Source organism: Gymnoscopelus braueri, assembly GCF_963280865.1.
Source record: "Gymnoscopelus braueri genome assembly, chromosome: 14".
NCBI lineage: Eukaryota > Metazoa > Chordata > Actinopteri > Myctophiformes > Myctophidae > Gymnoscopelus > Gymnoscopelus braueri.
Genome location: NC_137619.1, coordinates 36,911,871 through 36,932,071, shown reverse-complemented (window position 1 = coordinate 36,932,071; position 20,201 = coordinate 36,911,871). Strand labels below are relative to the sequence as shown.

Sequence of the window (20,201 nt, the reverse complement as noted above, 5' to 3'; positions counted from 1 at the left end):
CCTGGGGCAACCAGGGCCTCTGGCTCCCTAGGCGGGCTCACTAACCACTCAGCTATGGCCGCCCCAGTCCTCAAGTGGAAGGACCCTCACCATCTTTGGATATACAATGGGGGATCGCATCCCCTCCACGGCGGTATACCCAGCTGTGACCTAGAGCTTTGGTGAAGCTTGATGGGGGACTGTGCACATTTTTTACTGCGGACACTTTAGTGTAATGACGATGGCGAGCGCCCTTTTACGACTGCTTTATTTCCCTAAACCATTAACGAGCGGGTGGGAGTGCTCACGGCGATTGCAGCCTGCCGACAGGAACAGCAGAGAGGCTGTTTCTATTATCTATCTCCTCCTGACCACCCAGACAACAGAAAATTGAGAGAGAGAGAGAAAGAGAGAGAGAGAGAGAGAGAGAGAGAGAGAGAGAGAGAGAGAGAGAGAGAGAGAGAGAGAGAGAGAGAGAGAGAGAGAGAGAGCTCGGGAGAGAGACACAGACACACATACACACACACACACACACACACACACACACACACACAGATACAGAGAGAGAGAGAGAGAGAGAGAGAGAGAGAGAGAGAGAGGGGTGGGGGGGCAGAGAGAATTGTTAACAATAAAACTACTTACATATAGAAATTATCCAGTAAACACGAGTCCAATCAACTAAAATGAATGTCTAAAATGTACTGGAACAGCCTGTTCTCTAGACATCCTATACAGTACATGTACAGTATAGGGAGGCATTTAAATTCAGTATAGAGATAGCTATAGTAAAGCTATTTACTGAACCAAGGGGGGAATAAAGCTGTTTATTCTGACACAATGAATAGAAGGGGGGGAGGGAGGGAGGGTTGAGACACTAAAGTGTGAGAGAGCGAGAAAGAAGGGAGAGGACGGAGAAAGAGGATAGCAGTGGATGAGAGTAATACAGAAAGAGAGAAAGGGGGGGGGGAGAGATAGAGAGAGAATGAGAAAGAGGAAAAAGAGAGAGAGAGAGTGAGCAGTGTATATAGCAGACATATAAGCTGAAGATGGAGTGCAGGCTGCCAGTAAAAAAGCTTAACGATGAGAACTGTGTGGCTGGCGGCGTCACTTTGTAGCCAGGACTTTGTCCTCCTCCCTCCTTTCTGGTGTTTATTTCTCCCTTTTCCTCTCCCTGTTTCTGTGTCTCCTTCCTTCACGATTAACCCGTTAAGACCGGGAAAGTATCCCGCCGTGTCATTTTAAGATTTATTTGGATAATTATTTTTGAAAAATAAATCGTGAAAATGTGTGCAAATCTTTGAATATAATATATACATTTTAACTCAAATCTTTGCTACTGGGGGTCCCTGGAACAAAATATTTTGAGATGGGGTTGGGGTCCCCACGAGCAAATACTTTTGGGGGTCGTTTGAGAACCGCTGAACATAAGTTAAAAAAAAAAGAAGAAAAAACTGTTAGGATTTAGAAGACATTTGTAGAATCCCCAGAAGCAAAGATTCGAGTAAAAAAAAAACGCTTTAAAAAGTATATATATAGTCAAAGATTTGCACAATGTTCAAGATAATTCAAAATTCAAAATACAAGCTCGTAGTGTGGCACCGCCCAAAGTATAAATTAACGGTTATAGCTCAAATCTAAAATGACACAGAGATGCGTTCCCGGATTGACTGGGTTAAGGAACAAGATTACGATGGGAATAGAAGGAAACGGAACACCAGAGTGAGATAAGAGAGAAAGAAGCTGACACATTTAAGAATTTTGGGGGGGGGGGCAGGGGGGGGGGGGGGGGGCTGGAGGCTGGATGTCACAGTCATATATGGCCCAATGGAATGTGAACTTATGCATCTCTGGATGACGTCCAGAATTGTAATCTCTTACCATGTATTATATATGTGCAAATGTGGCACCCTATAGATGAGGGTCAAATATAGTGACTTGACTCTACTGCACCAGCGTAGTGCCTTGATTGGTCAAAACTCTAAAGTCACATGACTTCAGTGGCTCAGGAGGTAGAGTTCAATCCCGTGGGCTTCGTGTTGAAGTGTCCTTGATAAAAACTCTGAATCCCTAACTGCTCCTGTTGAGCAGGTTGGTGACTTGCTGTCGGTTTGTGAACGTGTGTGTTAATTGGTGTACTGCATGTAATGCAGCTCAATTGACTTTTGGCTATGTTTCATGTGTAGATACCTACAGCTTGGCTGCTGCCTTAAATTATTAACCTTAAATACATTTTGATTGGTTGCTTGATTTGTACTTTTTCTATTCAAATGAAGTGGTGGAAAAAGTACTCAAATTTTTTACTTAAGTTAATGTATCAATAGAAATACTATACAAGTAAAAGTCCGGAATTAAAAATTTTACTGAGTAAAAGTACAAAAGTATTGGTATCAACATGTACTTAAAGTACCAAAAGCAGTATTAGAAAATAGCAGATCTACAAGCTCACAATGCGTTGCATCGCGACGCATTGTGAGCTTGTAGATCTGCTATTTTCAAATAGCCAAAGTTAAAATAGGGCTGAAGTGTGTATGTTTTGTAATAATAATCAAAATCTACAAAGTAACTACTAACTAAAGTTTTCAAATAATTGTAGTGGAGTAAAAGTATATTTGCTTCTGATATGCAGTGGAGTAGAAGTAAAAGTACTGAACATTGAAAGTACTCCAGTAAAGTAAAAGTACCTCACTTAAGTACAGTACTTGAGTAAATGTACTTAGTTACTTTACACCACTGTTCAAATGTACGTTTTACGAGTTCTTTAGATGACCCTGATAAAAGCCACAGGCCAAAAACGTGTCAGATTACAAAATAAAGTTGTTCTGCTGCAAGTGCTGCTGATTATTTTTCCATTGCCCGTGTCTGTTCCCCTTTGGCATTCCGCTATAGCCCACCAAATCTGCCCCATCATCTCCCTCCAACCCCCCCTCGTAGCCCTCTCTCACAATGTCAGGACACCCATAATAAGGCCCTATTATTAACCCAGTAAGACCGGGAACGCATCTGTGTAACCACTTTGACCATTATTTTATACTTTAGCTATTTAAAAATAGCAGATATACGAGCTCCACAAGAGCCACGCTATGAGCTTGTAGATCTGCTATTTTTGAATAATCGTGAAAATGTCTGCAAATCTTTGAATGTATATTTCTGAAAGCGATTTTTTTTACTCAAATCTTTGCTTCTGGCGGGTCCCTGGAACAACATATTTTGAGATGGGGGTCTGAGGCCAAAAACATACCATTTTGGGGGTCCTTGACAAAACTGTTAGGATTTCGAATTTTGTAGAACCCCCAGAATCAAAGATTTGAGTCGCTTTAAAAAATACATATTTGCAAAAAAAAAATCATGGTATTTCAAAAATAGCAGATCTACAAGCTCATAGCGCGGCACTCGGTGCCGCGCTATGAACTTGTATATCTGCTATTTTTGAATAGCCAAAGACATCTAAAAAATGACACAGATGCGTTCCCGGGTCTTAATGGGTTAACTGTGACTTCCATGCAGGCTGCTGCTGGCAGAGGAGAAGCCGGGCCTTTATTACAATAATGAATTATAATTACTGTTGTGACTATTACCCACTATAAAAGGCCCCGTCTACTGCAAACCGCGGCAGCGGCGCGACATCCTCCGCTGGGTAATTTATAACCCTCCACCGGAGGCATTTATCATTGTGCCCTGGCCCTCAAAACGCACAGCATCTGCATAGAGCGCATAAAACACATGGCCAGAACAAGGTAGTAGTAAAACAAAAGCTTCCTGTAGATCACCTGCCCTACTTTTCTGTCTGGCTGTGGTCACACAAGCTGAGACTTATGGATATATGAACTAAATTATATGTACTGTACATGTCCATGTAACAGTACACAGTACAAACAAGACTGCTAACTCTGAGTGTAATTGAAGTCCATTGTTACTCTCTACGGGTTAAATTAATACTCCCAATCCCAAAAGATTGTTTGTTTGTATGTATGTTAGAATGTACAGGTATGTACAGTGTGTATGTATGTACAGTGTGTATGCACTGTATGTATGTACCGCTTGTATGTAGATGTATGCAAGTAAAGTATGTATTGTACTGTATTTACTAGAGGTTTGGACCGCTATGCGGCCCTAACCCCTACATTGCATCACCGATCCGACACAATACACTCCATATTTGGGCATAGCTGCATTGGGAACTCCTTATAGATACGGTTAAGTCTGAGTTTACACGGCCCTCCCACCTACGTTATGCCAATCGGACCGATATGTCTGAGTCATAGTGTCAGGGGCTTTGTCAGATTACCCGTTGTACCTGTCTCTCTGTGTCCCTTTTGTGCCCATATACGGAGATCTCTGTATCTGTCTGTCTACCTGTATCCCTTATATGCCCATATATGAAGATCCCTGATGTTATTAGTATATGCCCATACCCTGTATATTGGCATGCCCATATATGGCCCTATTGGTTGGATCTGCGGTTCTGGACAACGAAATGTCCGAACAACTCTGCAGCGGGCACCGCACTCCCTCCAGTCCTTGCCAATGCGTGCGCCCAGAATGTAGGCTATACGTATGAATATACAGTATGTATGTACGTACGTACGTATGTATGTATGTATGTATGTATGTGTGTATGTGTGTATGTGTGTATGTGTGCATGTATGTATGCATGTAGGTACTGTAGTACTGTAGTGTCTGGAATGGAGGGCATATAACTGGAGCTGTGTCGACTCCACTCCCACAAAAGTCATAACACAAGGACTGAAGGCTTGAACACAGGAAGGGAAAAGTATTTCTAAATGTCCGTTCAGTAGTGTGTGCACTTCCTTGCTTCACCGAACACAAGCACGCACGCACGCCACAGATAGATATAAATGGAAAGAGAGAGAGAGAAAGGAACAGAGGGAGAGAGAGAGACAGTCAGTCAGTCAGTCAGTCAGTCAGACAGACAGACAGACAGACAGACAGACAGACAGACAGACACACAGACAAACAGAGAGAACAATGCAACACCTGAAAACCATTAGCGATGTAATGGTAAAAGGAGGAGGAGAAACTGAAAACTGAAAAAAAATAAACACAATTTAGAGGGAGGCAATAAATAAGAAATGAAGGCAAACACTCTGAAAACCCAAGGAGAGGGAAAAACAGAAAGCGATTGTACTGATATGAGCAGCTGCTGGTGTCTAAAGTCTCCAGGGCTCCCAGACAGACAGAGAAAGAGAGATTGAGAGAGAGAAGGACCGGGACACGAAGTAAATCACAATAAATATTTATAATGATAAGTAATGCTGCAGCCCATAAATATTAAACAGTGTATACGTCTGTCGGTCTGTCTGACCGTGTGTGTGTGTGTGTGTGTGTGTGTGAGGGCGAATGTGTGTGTGTGTATGTTGAGCCAGTGAGTCCACTGGGGAATGCAGGAGCAGGCACAGACTAATGCATTGACTAAGGTATGTACATACTACGCTGTGATTAGACCAAACTACAAAATACCAAACACCAAACAAAGCATTTCAATTACATTACCAGGTGCTTGTTTGGCACTTTTTTAAAACTGCCGGGAAGAACGCCGTAACGAAGCATGCATAATTTCAATTAGCATACATATAAAGAATTTCATCCCCCTAGCTCCACCTCCTTTACATATAGACCGCTCTATCCTACTATATAATTGGAGTAACCTCTGTCTGTCCGTCTTGGTGTCTTGGTGTCTTGGGCCGACCGGGTATGGGCTAGTTCAACTAATTAACATACAATACTGAAAAATCTTCTCAGTCAGCTTAAAGCAGAGGAAACATTATTAACTTTCAAAACATTATTAATGTTCCAAGCCCAATTTGGTAGCGATTTGGGCAACAACACAACTATTATTATTATTATTATTTTTGGATCATTGCGGTAATTTACGGGTTGCACAGCCCAATTCTTCTTGCCCCCGTTTTAGGATAGTTACGGTAATTTGTTTTTGGCCACTACACATTCTAATGTATTGCTGCTGATTACACTCAGCATCAAACACGACTGGAATCATGACAGCGAACGTCAATAGTTTAAAAGTAAAAAGCAGTCGCACAATCTCGCCAATCCAGAATTTGCACCAAATTACCTTTCTTTCGTCCATATTTGTTTTGCTATTGTGTCATCGCAAGAGCTGAGCTTTTGTAACCACCCGCATTTGGACTTGGGTCTCTTGCAGGGCAAACCAAAGGGGAATCCCCTCTGTTCAAGGTAGACATAGCCTTCTGGTCTTCAGGCTTAGCTACTGTGCTATATTTGCCTGCCGGCACCGGTGTAATTACCTAGATTCCAATATTACGTTTCTGGGCTTCTGGCTGGGCTACTCTGCTACCCTTGTGCTCAAACGAGACTTTGGAGGGAGTGCGCATGTGATTTGCTGCAACTTTATGTGTGTGCTTCCAGACCCATAACCAGCTCAGTGGCAAAATGTACTTGTTTTTACCTATAACTGCACGATCTGTGTAAAACTGTGTATGCGCACTCCATAGAGGCCATGGAAAAACCTTTGCCCTGCATTTTTCACATCTGCCATTTATAGCGCCACCAGGCGACCGACTTATGTAAAAAAATATATATATATTGCTCCTCAGCACATCAGTACACATGATCTCTATAGTCATGTGATCAAGACGGATCTGTTAGATTTGTCATATTCCATCCTGATTGGCTAAGATTGATAAAGTTTGGAGGAGTGGCCCGTTTTGAACAAAATGACGCAAATCATGAACGATTGCGCTGACACTTTGCACGCACATTCACACTACGTTGAGGAACAAATGCCACCCTTTTAACATCGCCCTATTCTCAAGATTCCAAACTTCATACTCTATAATGTATGGATATAACTGGTAAATGGGTAAAGTTTACCAATTCAAATTAATAAAAGAGAGAAAAAGAGGCCATGGCTTCAATGTCTCTTCTCCAACAATTCATTTACTCTCAGAGTTAACAGCGCCACCAGGAGGCCGATTTTTGCTCAGTGGCAGGTGAGCCACTGAGGAGCAGAACAGAAATGTTTGGGTAGCTCTGGAATTTAATTTCCCACTTAATATTCATAACTTATTCATAACTAAATGTATGAATGCAATTATACAACACAAGTCATATCATCTTGCCAATAACTTCTGTGCCGTGAAAGACAAACTATGAGCAGCTTCAGATGCATAGTACCAGCTGGACGATGATCCATGCTGTCCATGCCGAGTGGACAACATTAGGAACACCTGCTGCTCCCAAGAACCACATGGACCAGCCAACAAACAAATCTAGTGTGAAAACCTTTACTACCTACTACTAATTGATTCAATGCACTTCAAGGTCATGAATAAGAGAAGCGGATGAAGGAAAGCGTAATGGTTAAAAAGGACTTTTATGCCACTTAACACATTGAGTGCCAATCGCGTAGATCTACGTGAACCTATTTAAAGCCGCCACGTGCCAATCGCGTAGAGATTTCACCAAAACTGCACTTTCGGAAATTTTTGATCTACTTCCGTTTCCGGTTTGACCACCGGAAACGGAATTATTTGGGATCCGGTTTTGCCGATCCCGTCGGCCCTCGTTCTAATGACGAAACTGAAACTCCATTTTCTCCTTGTAGTTTTTTCTCCTCGCATATCACTGTTTAACATAAACCGTTCTAACTACAACATGGAGGCACCGTTTGACACGTGGTCTTCACTGGTAGATTCAGTGAGATGTCCGCGATGTTTACAAACAGTGCACAGCTCAATCTTAAGGATTTTAACAAGGTCTATGGCGACGTGAAAAACAAAACAAAACAACAATAACACGTTGGCACTGGTGAGTACATTATGAGATTAACGTCTGGCATGGAATGTGTTAAGAAGCAATTGGAAAAGTCTATATTCAAAAGTGCTTCCCAATCCCAGCTCTGTCTGCACATGCACGTGTGTGCATGTGTTCAGCAGTGCGTATCATTGTGTGTCATTGTTCTAGGTGTACTGCAGTGTGTTCTAGGTGTAGTGCAGTGTGTTCTAGGTGTAGTGCAGTGTGTTCTAGGTGTAGTGCAGTGTGTTCTAGGTGTACTGCAGTGTGTTCTAGGTGTACTGCAGTGTGTTCTAGGTGTAGTGCAGTGTGTTCTAGGTGTACTGCAGTGTGTTCTAGGTGTACTGCAGTGTGTTCTAGGTGTACTGCAGTGTGTTCTAGGTGTACTGCAGTGAGTTCTAGGTGTACTGCAGTGTGTCTAGTTGTACTGCAGTGTGTTCTAGGTGTAGTGCAGTGAGTTCTAGGTGTAGTGCAGTGTGTTCTAGGTGTAGTGCAGTGAGTTCTAGGTGTACTGCAGTGTGTTCTAGGTGTACTGCAGTGTGTTCTAGGTGTACTGCAGTGTGTTCTAGGTGTACTGCAGTGTGTTCTAGGTGTACTGCAGTGTGTTCTAGGTGTACTGCAGTGAGTTCTAGGTGTACTGCAGTGTGTCTAGTTGTACTGCAGTGTGTTCTAGGTGTAGTGCAGTGTGTTCTAGGTGTAGTGCAGTGAGTTCTAGGTGTAGTGCAGTGTTTTCTAGGTGTACTGCAGTGTGTTCTAGGTGTACTGCAGTGTGTTCTAGGTGTACTGCAGTGTGTTCTAGGTGTACTGCAGTGTGTTCTAGGTGTACTGCAGTGTGTTCTAGGTGTACTGCAGTGACCCGGACGTAATTGGACCGGTGACATTCCGAAACCCGATTTTACAGACCCGGCCCTGCAGACACCCCTTCAAAAAAGCGCATATGAAACTACAAAATAAATAAATAAATATGCGCAGAGGTATTAATTTAACATGCGTGACAAAAGGTTTTCTTCTTAAATAAATGCGGACTTTATGAAATAATAGCAGACCTATTGACCTATTTTATGATCAAAGCTTTGCTTTCACCTTGTCAGAGGAATCCATGATTTGCACACTGGTGTATGATTGGTGGTGTATTGCGCACCACCAATATTTTTTTTTGCGCTGCAGCAATTGGATCCTAAACCAGCATAATCATCACACAAGATGCACAGCCATTCATGTCGCTGCTGCACTAACCTGATTCTAGGTCTGTCTTAAACATCTCACACAAGTAGCACTTCATTGCGTTTCTCTCCTGATTAGTGCAGCCGCGCAAACACACACAGTAGGCATACTACGGGTCTTCTAGGATCCACTCGGGTATTACACATAATGATGGACAGACCCGAGTTCCGAGGTAATGGCGCCGATTCCGACCCGGTACAGAGTGATTATGATAAAACACGGATCCAACCCGTGCGGGTCTCGGGTACTGTCGGGTATTTTCGGAATCGGGGGGGCACCGTGAAGAGCTCTACCGCAGAGTTCTGGTCGGGGCCACCTTGAGAGCTGAGGTCATCGGAGGTGCTGTCCGGTTTCCTGGTGCTGAAACATCATTTGGCTGACCATCTGCTGCACAAGTTCACTGTGTGGCTGAGCACAGCCGTACAGACTGCTGCTCATGTTGTACGGCCCTCAGTCCATCAACACAATACAAATAAATGGTCGTTTTACTAGCCAACTTTAACAAGATTCCAAACTTCATACTCTATAATGTATGGATATAACTGGTAAATGGGTAAAGTTTACCAATTCAAATGAATAAAAGAGAGAAAAAGAGGCCATGGCTACAATGTCTCTTCTCCAACAATTCATTTACTCTCAGAGTTAAATGAAAACGTTTTGCTCTGTAGTGGAAAGCAGAGCATAATATCTATAGCTAATCAAATCACATTTAGTACCTCCGGTACAGTATGGTACAGTAGCTGGTATGACACAGCTTCAGAGTAATATTTAATAGCGGCTTCATGAAATCCGCATATCAATAATACCACCTCTACCTAATAAATAATATATTTCATACGATCAGATCAAACTTATCCTGGGGCATGGTTGACCGTTAATTGTTATTTTATCTCTCTGAGATTGGCACCCGTACTGTATGAACAAGATGCTCCTACAGTACAGGACTAAACAGCACAGAACCCCATTTAACATTAACTCAACTAACCATTAAATGTATACTGAAGGGGGATGCATCTGATGCTAGTATAAAATATGACTTATTGTGTGCATACGGGAGGAAATGCCATCATCCCATTTTATACCACATGTACAGTTAATGAAGCAGAGAACAATAGTCTGGCAAATTTACAAGCACTAGTGTATCACTGGCTAGTGGCTACAGTAGATAAAAAGTGATTTAAACAATAGAAGCGATAAATTAATGACTATGTGCGTGCATGCATATGTAAACAAACAAGTACAGTACATGGAAGTACAGACACACACAGACAGACATACATACACAAACATGCACATACTGTACATACACACAGTATAAATTAAGTGTTAGAGCGACAGAGACATTTTGAGTCCACTCCCTATCATAAAGCCCATACATATAGACACCTAGACACCTCATTGGCCTCTGCAGTTCATTGGAGCGACCTGTATCGCAATACAAGGCTCTGGCGGCCGCCATAGAAGGCAAGCTGCCACTCAAAGTGACTACTGGCCAATCACAGCGCGTTGATTACTGGCCAATCACAGTGCGTCTAACTGACTAGTTGCTGCGTGGCTGCCTCTTACGAAAAGACCCGCCCCCACCTGCCTCTGATTGGCCTACCGAACGTCCCCTTCTGTGAGGTGCATGATGCAGGACTATCCTATCTACGGCATGACTGAAAAAACCCAATGGACACAAACATGTTGTCTGGCATCCACACAGCGTCTGACTGCCCATCAGCCAAGAGAGAAACAAATCAGAGACACATACAGACAAAGAAATATATATATATATATATATATATATATATATATATATATATATATATATATATAGAGAGAGAGAGAGAGAGAGAGAGAGAGAGAGAGAGAGGGGGGGTGTAAGAAGGCAAAGGATAAAGAGCAAAAATGTATGGAAGAATGGAACAAAATACCCAGGCCCTGGGTATTATCATGGAATATTTCTACACTAACCCATTAAAACCGGGAAAGCATCTGTTTCATTCTAGATTTTAGCCATATTTTATACTTTGGCAATTAAAAAATCTTGAATATATAAATATATGATATACATATTTTTTCAAATCTTTGCTTCTGGGAGTCCCTGGAGCTTAATATTTTACAAATGTTCGCATTAAAATATATATATTCAAATATTTGCACAACTTTTCAAATGTTTTTAAAATAGCAGATGAGCGCTAGGAGCTTGTAGATCTGCTATTTTTGAATAGCCAAAGAAATCTAAAATGACAGAGATGCATTCCCGGACTGAATAGGTTAATGGGTTCAAGAAGACTACAACATCCACGAGCCTCAGTTACAGTGTGTACCAATGTTGTCGCCCCTGCTATGTCTCCTCATCACCTCGTTCTTTTCACATCCCATTCCCTAGTGTACAGCCGGGGCGATCAGGACCGCACGGCTCGCCGTATATACGCGCCGGCGCAGAGCCAGTATCAGCCAGACTTATCGGGTATTAGATTGCCCTGCAATCTCCATTTCATGAGCACACCAGTCTATAAACACTATTGATTTTCACTGTGTGCATTAGCACTTGTGTCTAGTGGAGAGCGGGGTGTGCTGTCAATGGAATGAATTGTAATGAATAATAATAATGCCGAGTTTTAGGGGCTGCTGGAGAGGTTCTGATTGTGTTAATCTAGTCCAGTGGTTCTCAACCTTTTCAGGCTGCGACCCCCCACAATAAATCATATTATTTGAACTGGGGACCCCCCCCCACCCTGATTCCACAGATAAATATTGTGAAAATAGCCGATCTAGAAGCTCAGCTTGTAGATCGGCTATTTTCACAATGTTTGCCTCTATTTGACAATTTGGCCAATGTTTGACCAGTTTTTACAGTATGATTGATGATTACTTTTGATGCAGTAATGCTATTTTATTATTGTGTCTGGTAAAATTAATATCAAATATATATATTTCTATATATTATAATATATTTCTTCCAGTATTTCCTTGAATGACATGAATGATTTTTTCCCTTGGTTGAAAAGGTACAGTAGCTCTATGCAAGCGTGACAATTATCCAGGTATGATAACAGATGATTCCATAGGAAAGTATGTGATGTTTTTCTTTTACAGCAAGACCCCATTACTTGTGTCAAAGGTAAGTCACATTCACACACAGCAAAATCCTTACGGGTCAATTTGTACAAACAAAGATAATACTGAAGATGTTGCTGTGTTGTGCAGGGTTCAAGTCTCAAGGACGGCCCAATACAAACAGGGCAAATCAAGTCTCAAGTCAAGTCAGGTTAAGTCACAAGTACAATCAAGCAATTTAGCTAAGTGGTCTTGTGGTTAGAGTGTCTGCCCTGAACACTGGGAGGTCAGGGTTCAATTCCTGGCCATGCAAAGACTATAAAAAACGGTACCCAATCCCTGCTTGGAGTTGGCAATCAGTATCAAGGGTTAGATTGGGGGATAATTCCCTGTGACATACTAGCGTCATGTCCTTTTACATCAAGATGCCTCACACTAGGAAAACAGGAGATAAAGCTCCTGACTGACCTATGAGCCTCAGGATCCGTTGCTTCCCAAGACTATACTTACTTAGAATCAAGCAAAGTCTGTATTTGTTTAAGTTCTTTATGGATCATTAATATATCATTTTAGAATCTTAAATATCTCAATAGTCATCTCTTCACATCCTCTTGCTGTTGAATTATGAATGATGTATCGCCCTGCTGGCTGTCTGCAGCGTTCAGAAGGTATATATACGTGTACTCACCAGGATGCGTACGAGTGAGGTGCCCTGGGGGGTGTTCTCAGGAAGGCTGATGTTGTACAGAGGCTTGCTGAATATGGGACGGTTATCGTTCTCGTTGATCAGGTCGATGAAGATGCGAGCAAATCCAACGTGGTCCGACATGGATTCATTGGCATAGAGCTGGGGAGAAAAACAATACAAATGTACTGTATGCTTGGCACACTACGCACTTAAATAAGAACTGTCATTAAAGGGATAGTTCACCCCCAAAATGACTTGTTTTTTATCGATTAGTCACCCCATGGAGACTTGAATTCATGGATATGTTTTGTTTTTGTCGCATTCTGAAGCCAATAACTTTATGACTGGCAACGGTCCCGGTAGGAGACACAAAGCGTCTCCTTTGTGTGTCCTACCGGAACCACTGCCTACCGGTCCGCTGGTCATCAAATTATTGGCTTAGGAATGCGACAAAAACAGAAAAAGTCTCCATGGGGTGACTAATCGTTAGAATTTTTTTTTTGTGAACTATCCCTTTAATGCAATGCAACTTTCATAGAAAGAGAACTGCTTGTCAGATAATGTACTTACTGCTTAGATACTGTAAATAGATTTATATGGTTTTATACTGCTAAAATGCCGAGTAATGAATTGCAGCTTACAAGTGAGATGTGACACAGTCTGGCAGATCTTAGACTACACACAGGGCAAAGCATATGTTACTTCTGTAAATGACTTGCGGTGAATTGAGGTGAAAATACCAATTAAGTCGTTCCAACATTCAAGCTTTATTAAGAGAGTCTGAGCCGTGTGTCTGAACAAATGAAGAACAACAGAAACATATTGTCGGTGTCGGGCGAAAACCTCATATGTCCAAAACCTTTTTAAATGTTTTGTTCAAAACCTTTTTTTGGGGGGGGGAAAATAGCCGTTCTACAAGCTCACAACGCCTCGCACCGTGAGACGTTGTGAGATACGAGGAGATACGAGGAGATGCAAGGTTTCTGCCTGACAGCAAAGATATTAAAGCCACATTCCATCATGGTGCTAGGAGCTCAGTGAGTGTTCAGCCAAGGTCCACTCATGGATCAAGGTCTTGCTCTCTTCACAGCGCTCTTCTTTTAGATGTCAACCACACTTAAGGGCTGTCCATAAAAAGCAGTATAGCATAGTATAGCAGAGTATAGTTTTTCATTTGAAAAGTGCAGTAATAATTAATGTGGTGGTGACTCTTATATAAGGTACTGTACAATTCTAACTCTAACTCTAATGCATAGCTAAGCAAGTGACATACTGGAGGGTGTTAACAGGGAATACTGTAAGACTCACAGAGAAGCTGTAGGTGCGGATGTTCTCAAAGTCCAGAGGCACGGCCACCCTCATCCGTATGTCAGCTCTGCCCTGCACCGCCGTGGGAGAGATGGTGAAGTGATCTGAGTTGTTCCCCGTCAGAAACACCTGGAACATGCTGTTCACTCCCTGCCCAGGGGGAAGAACATGGAGAGAAGGCAGCGATGAGTGATGGCAGAGAGGAGGGTCAGTCATGAAAGGAAGTGAGTGTGAGCCTAGGCGGTGACTGATACAGATTATTAATGATGGATCCTGTGTGTCAAATGTACCAGAGAAGAACTTGAGATGAATGAAGTCTATTTGTTAATTTATATGTTCTACTTTGCAGTCAATATTTACACTAGCATAAATTTAACCATGTGAACCCTAGCATCCCTGCACTGGGCATGTCATAATAATAGGCGAACATATGGCAAAATAGCTGAACATTTTTGGCAAAAATAGCAGATCTACAGGGTCACAACGCGCTGTGAGCTTGTAAATGGTGCATTTATATAGCACTTTTATCCAAAGTGCTTTACATACGTGGATTGTGCATTACATTCAACTATTCACACACACATTCATACACCGATGGCAGACGAAACCATGTAAGGCACAAACCTGCTCATCGGGAGCAATTAGGGGTTCAGCGTCTTTGCTCAAGAACACTTCGACACTAACTCGTGATCGAACTGGGAGCCTCACGGTTCCCATCCGGCCGCTCTACCGGCCACTCTACCCCTGAGTCACTGCCGCCCCGTGTAGATGAGTTATTTATGGGGTGGCCATTGACAGCTCAGTGGTTAGAGAGGCCGTCTGGTAAGCAGGAGGTCAAGAATTTGCCTCCCGACCCTGGTCTATGTGTCCGAGTGTCCCTGGGCAACACCCCCCCCCCCCCCTTCCCCCAGCGATCATCATGACCACATGAGCAGCCATCAGCTGGGTGATGCTGAAACTGCAAACGTGACCCCATGGGATTAAGAAAGGTCTCCTCTCTACCCTTTCCAGCAAAGAGATTTGGTGTAGAGGGAAAAAAAGGAGGGGACCAAGTACAGACCCCTGGGGGTCCCCGGTCAATAAAGTATATACTAGGGTTTCAAGTGGTTAACATACATTCTTTGTTCAGGTAACATGCACTGGAAGTAAGTAAGTCATCAAGTAAGTCCTCCGAGCCTCAAGTACCATCCAAACCTCACACACTGCACAGATTTGTCTGCATCTTACTATCAACACACTGATAACAACTGCAGGAGCCAACAGCTCTGTAATACCACCTGGTGAGCCTGTGTATTGCAATACATGGATGGCCTGGTCTGTATCTAAAAAGGATCACGCATATCCATACTGTACACGGCTGTTTTCCTTCAAACCGTGGTTGATGGCGAGCCTGATAGCGAACGGCCTCTTATCCCGACGCCGACAACGAGCGTGAGGATTCGCAGGGAAGCGCATGTTTGGGGGGGAAGCCGCACGATCGATGCCAGTCACATACAGTATTCACCTCTTATCGGTCCCATCCGCCCAGCATTTCTTTTCCTATTATCTCTACATCTCTCAGCATTTATCCTCCTCCTCATCCTTCACCTTCTATCTCTCAGCATGGACACTTATCCCCTCCACCTGTAATCTATCATTTTCCTATTCCTCTCTCTTTTCTCCCGCCGTCATTCAGATCTGGAGCAAGAGGTTAGATTTCAGGCTGTGTGACTTTTTGAAATCAACAGCTTGCAGCGTCAATGCGCGCACTCTCTCACACACACACACACACGCACGTACGCACGCACGCACACACAAACCACATAGTCACTGCTGACCAACGTTTGCTGCGTAATGAGCTCTGTCTCGTCACCCACAGCCAATTATAAAGCCTCCTATTCCTATTCCTGCGCAAATCCATTTGCCGGCGAAACGGCTCGTGACGACGACGGGGACGATTGATCCGCAGAGAGGAAATTGTTTCAGAGTTCAATAAACATTTAACCTGGACTGAGCTGCTCCTTGGGAGGAAAAAAGAAAAGCAAGGCAAAAGAGGGACAAACAAAAACAAACAAACAAACAACCTTAATCCGTTTAGACCGGGAACGCATCTCTGTCATTTTAAGATGTCTTTGGCTATTTTTTGAAAAATCATGAAAATGTGTGCAAATCTTTGAATATATTTTTTTTTTATTTGTCAAATATTTTGTTCCAGGGACCCCCAGAAGCAAAGATTTCAGTAACAAATGTTCGCTTTAAAAATATATATACATTCAAAGATTTGCAAACATTTTCAAGATTTAAAAAAAAAAATTGCAGATCTACAAGCTCATAGCGCGGCACTCGGTGCCGCGCTATGAGCTTGTAGATCTGCTATTTTTTTATAGCCCAAAAGAGATCTTAAAATGACACAGATGTGTGTGTCCGGATTGGATGGGTTAAATGAATAAGAGGAGATTAGATTCAACAAAAACAGCAGTTTTGTTATCAGATTATTCCGCCGCCGCTACAACAGGTTCATCTCGTCTCCCCATCTGAGTTCCTCTCTCTTTATCTGCAATCACATAAAAGCTCACAGGCAGCGGCCCTCTATTGCTTAACGTTATGTAAATTGTAATCGGGGCATTTGGGTTGCAGAACAGAGTTAAATCCCCAAGGCTCTGCCCCCGTGGAGAGGTAATGCTCCTAACGGGATGATTACCGATATAGAGACATAGTTAATGCCGTGTACCTTAATCATTACAGCGTGTGGTTCACGAGATGAAAATGACACAATAGAGAACTAATGGTGTGCTGAGGAGGACATGATGAGATCCCCGATGACAACCATGACTATCTACTTCAATGCAGTGGGTCTGGGACGACTGTGTCTATGGCAGCAGCTGTGTGGTGTGTTTAGATTAAAGGGATTCATAGTTCACACCCAAAATGCCTTTTTTCTATCAATTAGTCACCCCATGGAGACTTGAATTAGTGGATATTTTTTGGGTTTTTGTCGCATTCCTAAGCCAATAAATTGATGATCGGCAGCAGTTCCGGTAGGAGACACAAAGAGTCTCCTTTGTGTCTCCTAACGGAACCGCTGCCTATACCGGTCCACTGGTCATCAAATTATTGGCTTAGTAATGCGACAAAAACAAGAGACGTATCATCAGTGTTGTAGCCTGGGGTCGATGGGTGTTTCGGGTCTCGCAACATACACCCTCACCCAGGTGACCCAGCCGAGGTTGATAATGCCCTATTTTATACTTTGTTGCATGACAAATGTCACGCAAAAGCAGTGCTACAAATATTTCTTTACACAATGTAGATCAGCGGTTGTGAACCAGTCCGGGGACCACCAGTGGTCCTTGAGGGGGTTCCAGGTGGTCCCCAGCTAAATGATGGTTGTTGGTGACCAAAAAATGGACCCTTATAGTTCTTTAACTCTTGAGAGTGTAAAATGAAACCAAATGGACCCGTAACTCTCTCAAGAGTTCAATTGTTGTTAAACATCTGCATTACTTAATTTACAAGAAGTCTAATAATTGTTATTTTGATCAATGTTTGCCTGTTATCTCTCCTATGGTACCACATCAACACAGCATAATACAAACTATTCTAAGGTTTGGGTCTGAGAGTCTAAATCTCATCAAATGGTGGTCCGCGGCTCAAATGCAGAATAAATAATGGACCTTGATAAGAAAAGGGTTGAAAACTGCTGATGTCGCCCATACCCTAGGTGGGGTTGGCGAAAGGGCCTACTCTGTGTGGAGTTTGCATGTTCTCCCCGTGTCTACCAGGGTAGTTAATACCCTCACAAAAACATGCAGTAATCCTGGTCGCTATACCGCCTCCCCCATGCCAGCCGGGGCTGCTGATGGAGGGGAAAGGAACTGGTTGGAATAGCGTGTTCCTTCCACGTGCTACGTCCTACCGGGGAAACTCCCCCCTGTCAGGTGATAAGGTGGTCAGTTGGCTCTCATGCATTGTAGGAGGCATGAGCTTGGCTCTGGGCTCCCTAGGCTGGCGGGGGGAGTTTAGCGCCCAGGATCACTTAGATAATTGGCACCGGGTGAAAAAGGGTTACAAAATTGTGGGATATTTTTTTAATAAAAAAATAAAGAAAACTACTGACGTAGATGATTTTTGCCTCCAGTTTAATGACATGAAAAGTAATTTTGTTCTTGTTTTCATCTCTGGGAGAAACATTGTGGCTGATGGCTGCTATTTAAAAGACCATTCAATATGCAGGGATGTCACCTCAAACTGCCCATAAACGTAATTGCCCGTCCATTTGCCTCAGCCTTTAGAAAGCCATCTGTAAAAGCGGCCTGTCAGAGGGCGTTTTTTTTGTGTGTGACGGGTTGCAACGGCCAAAAAAAGTTGCGAGCCAAGCAGTCACTCTCATAAGAAACAAGCCCTCACACAGTGGTGGAAAAAGTACTCAAATGTTTTACTTAAGTCAAAGTATCAATACTGCAATGTAGAAGTACTCTGTTACAAGTAAAATTCTGGAATTCTAGATTTACTTGAGTAAAAGTACAGAAGTATTGGTATCAAAATGTAGTACCAAGTACCAAAAGTAAAAGTACTGAAATGTTTGAAAATAGCAGATCTAAAAGCTTGATCTAAGAGCAGATCTAAGAGCAGATCTAAGAGCAGATCTAAGAGCAGATCTAAGAGCAGATCTAAGAGCTTGCAGATCGTCTATTTTCAAATAGCCGAGGTATAAAATAAGGCTGAAGTGGTTTATGTATGTTTTATAATATAATAATTTATATCTACAAAGTAACTAAAGTTTTCAAATAATTGTAGTGGAGTAAAAGTGCAATATTTGCCTCTGAGATGTAGAAGTAAAAGTACTGAAAATGGGAAATACTTCAGTAAGTAAGAATTCCTCTACTTACAGTAAGTAAAGTACTTGAGTAAATGTACTTAGTAACTTTAAACCACTGCCCTCACACATGGAGAAAGCGAGATTGCACCGAAGAGTCAGTGGAGTGTGAACATGTAGGCGTGTGTGCAGGCATGGACATATGGGTTGAAAGCGTGAAAAAATATAAAACAATTGAAAACTGTCGACAGACAGACAAAACAAACAAAGTGTCAATTGTATTCCCTGGATGTGAAGTGTATGCAGCATGCAGTCATAAAGTTTAACATTAATATCCATCGAGGTGCAACACACGATTTGGCAGTGCGGTATGTGCACAAGTTACACAGGTTCGACCGCGCAAAGTCTGCTTCATTGCACTGACCCTGCTGTACTCAGTGGTGGAAAGTAACTAAGTACATTTACTCAAGTATTGCACTTAAGTACAATTTTAAGGTATTTGTACTTTACTTGAGTATTTCCAATTTCCAATACTTTTGCTTGTACTCCACTACATCTCAGAGGCAAATATTGTGCTTTCATGCCAATACATTTATTTGAAATCTTTAATTACTAGTTACTTTGTAGATTTTGATTATTATTACAAAACATACATAAATCACTTCAGCCCTATATACATTTCGGCCATTTGAAAATAGCCGATCTACAAGATCACAATGCGTCGCGATGCGACGCATTGTGAGTTTGTAGATCTGCTATTTTCAAAAGATTTTTATACATTTAAAAACTTGAAATGGGACATCCTGCATAATGAGTACTTTCTACTTTTGGTACTTTAAGTACATTTTGATACCAATACTTTTGCACTTTTACTCAAGTAAATTTTGATTTCCGGACGTTTACTTGTAATTTCTACATTGCAGTATTGATACTTTTACTTTAGTAAAAAATGTGAATACTTTTTCCACCACTGGCTGTACTGTGTGTTGTACTGATGGTGATCAGAGAGCAGGCGTTGCTGCTACTGCAGATCTGGCTAAAAGTCAAGAGTTATACTTGGTTGCACAGTTGGTGCTGTGTGCCGGAAATATCAGATATACAAGTTCACGACACCCGTGAGCTTGTAGATCTGCAATTTTCAGCGAGCGACCCTGCTCATAACTGGTATAAATGAGCCTCTGTACTGTAGCCATACGGCAGCTTGCCACGAGCCTCTTCAGCTCACCCATACAAAGCAGTGAATGGAGATGCAGAGTCTCCCTGTGTGAGAAGGTTAACAGGCAGCATAGTGCAGCAGATTGAGTTGGTGGGAGTCTAACGTGGGGGGGAAAAAGCACTCGCTTTGAATAGATTAGTTCTTCCTGTTAGTAG

The 20,201-nt window shown here is 42.4% G+C and overlaps 1 protein-coding gene across 1 annotated transcript in view; it reads right to left on the bottom strand.

The window, feature by feature from the left end:
* cdh23 (cadherin-related 23) overlaps positions 1-20,201 on the bottom strand; it is a 317,500-nt gene that overhangs the window by 131,524 nt on the left and 165,775 nt on the right. The window contains exons 12-13 of the mRNA XM_080448675.1: positions 14,036-14,185; positions 12,728-12,886 (exon numbers count right to left, since the gene is read on the bottom strand). Of these exons, the coding sequence (XP_080304801.1) occupies positions 12,728-12,886; positions 14,036-14,185 (309 nt within the window). The remainder of the gene's footprint in view (positions 1-12,727; positions 12,887-14,035; positions 14,186-20,201) is intronic.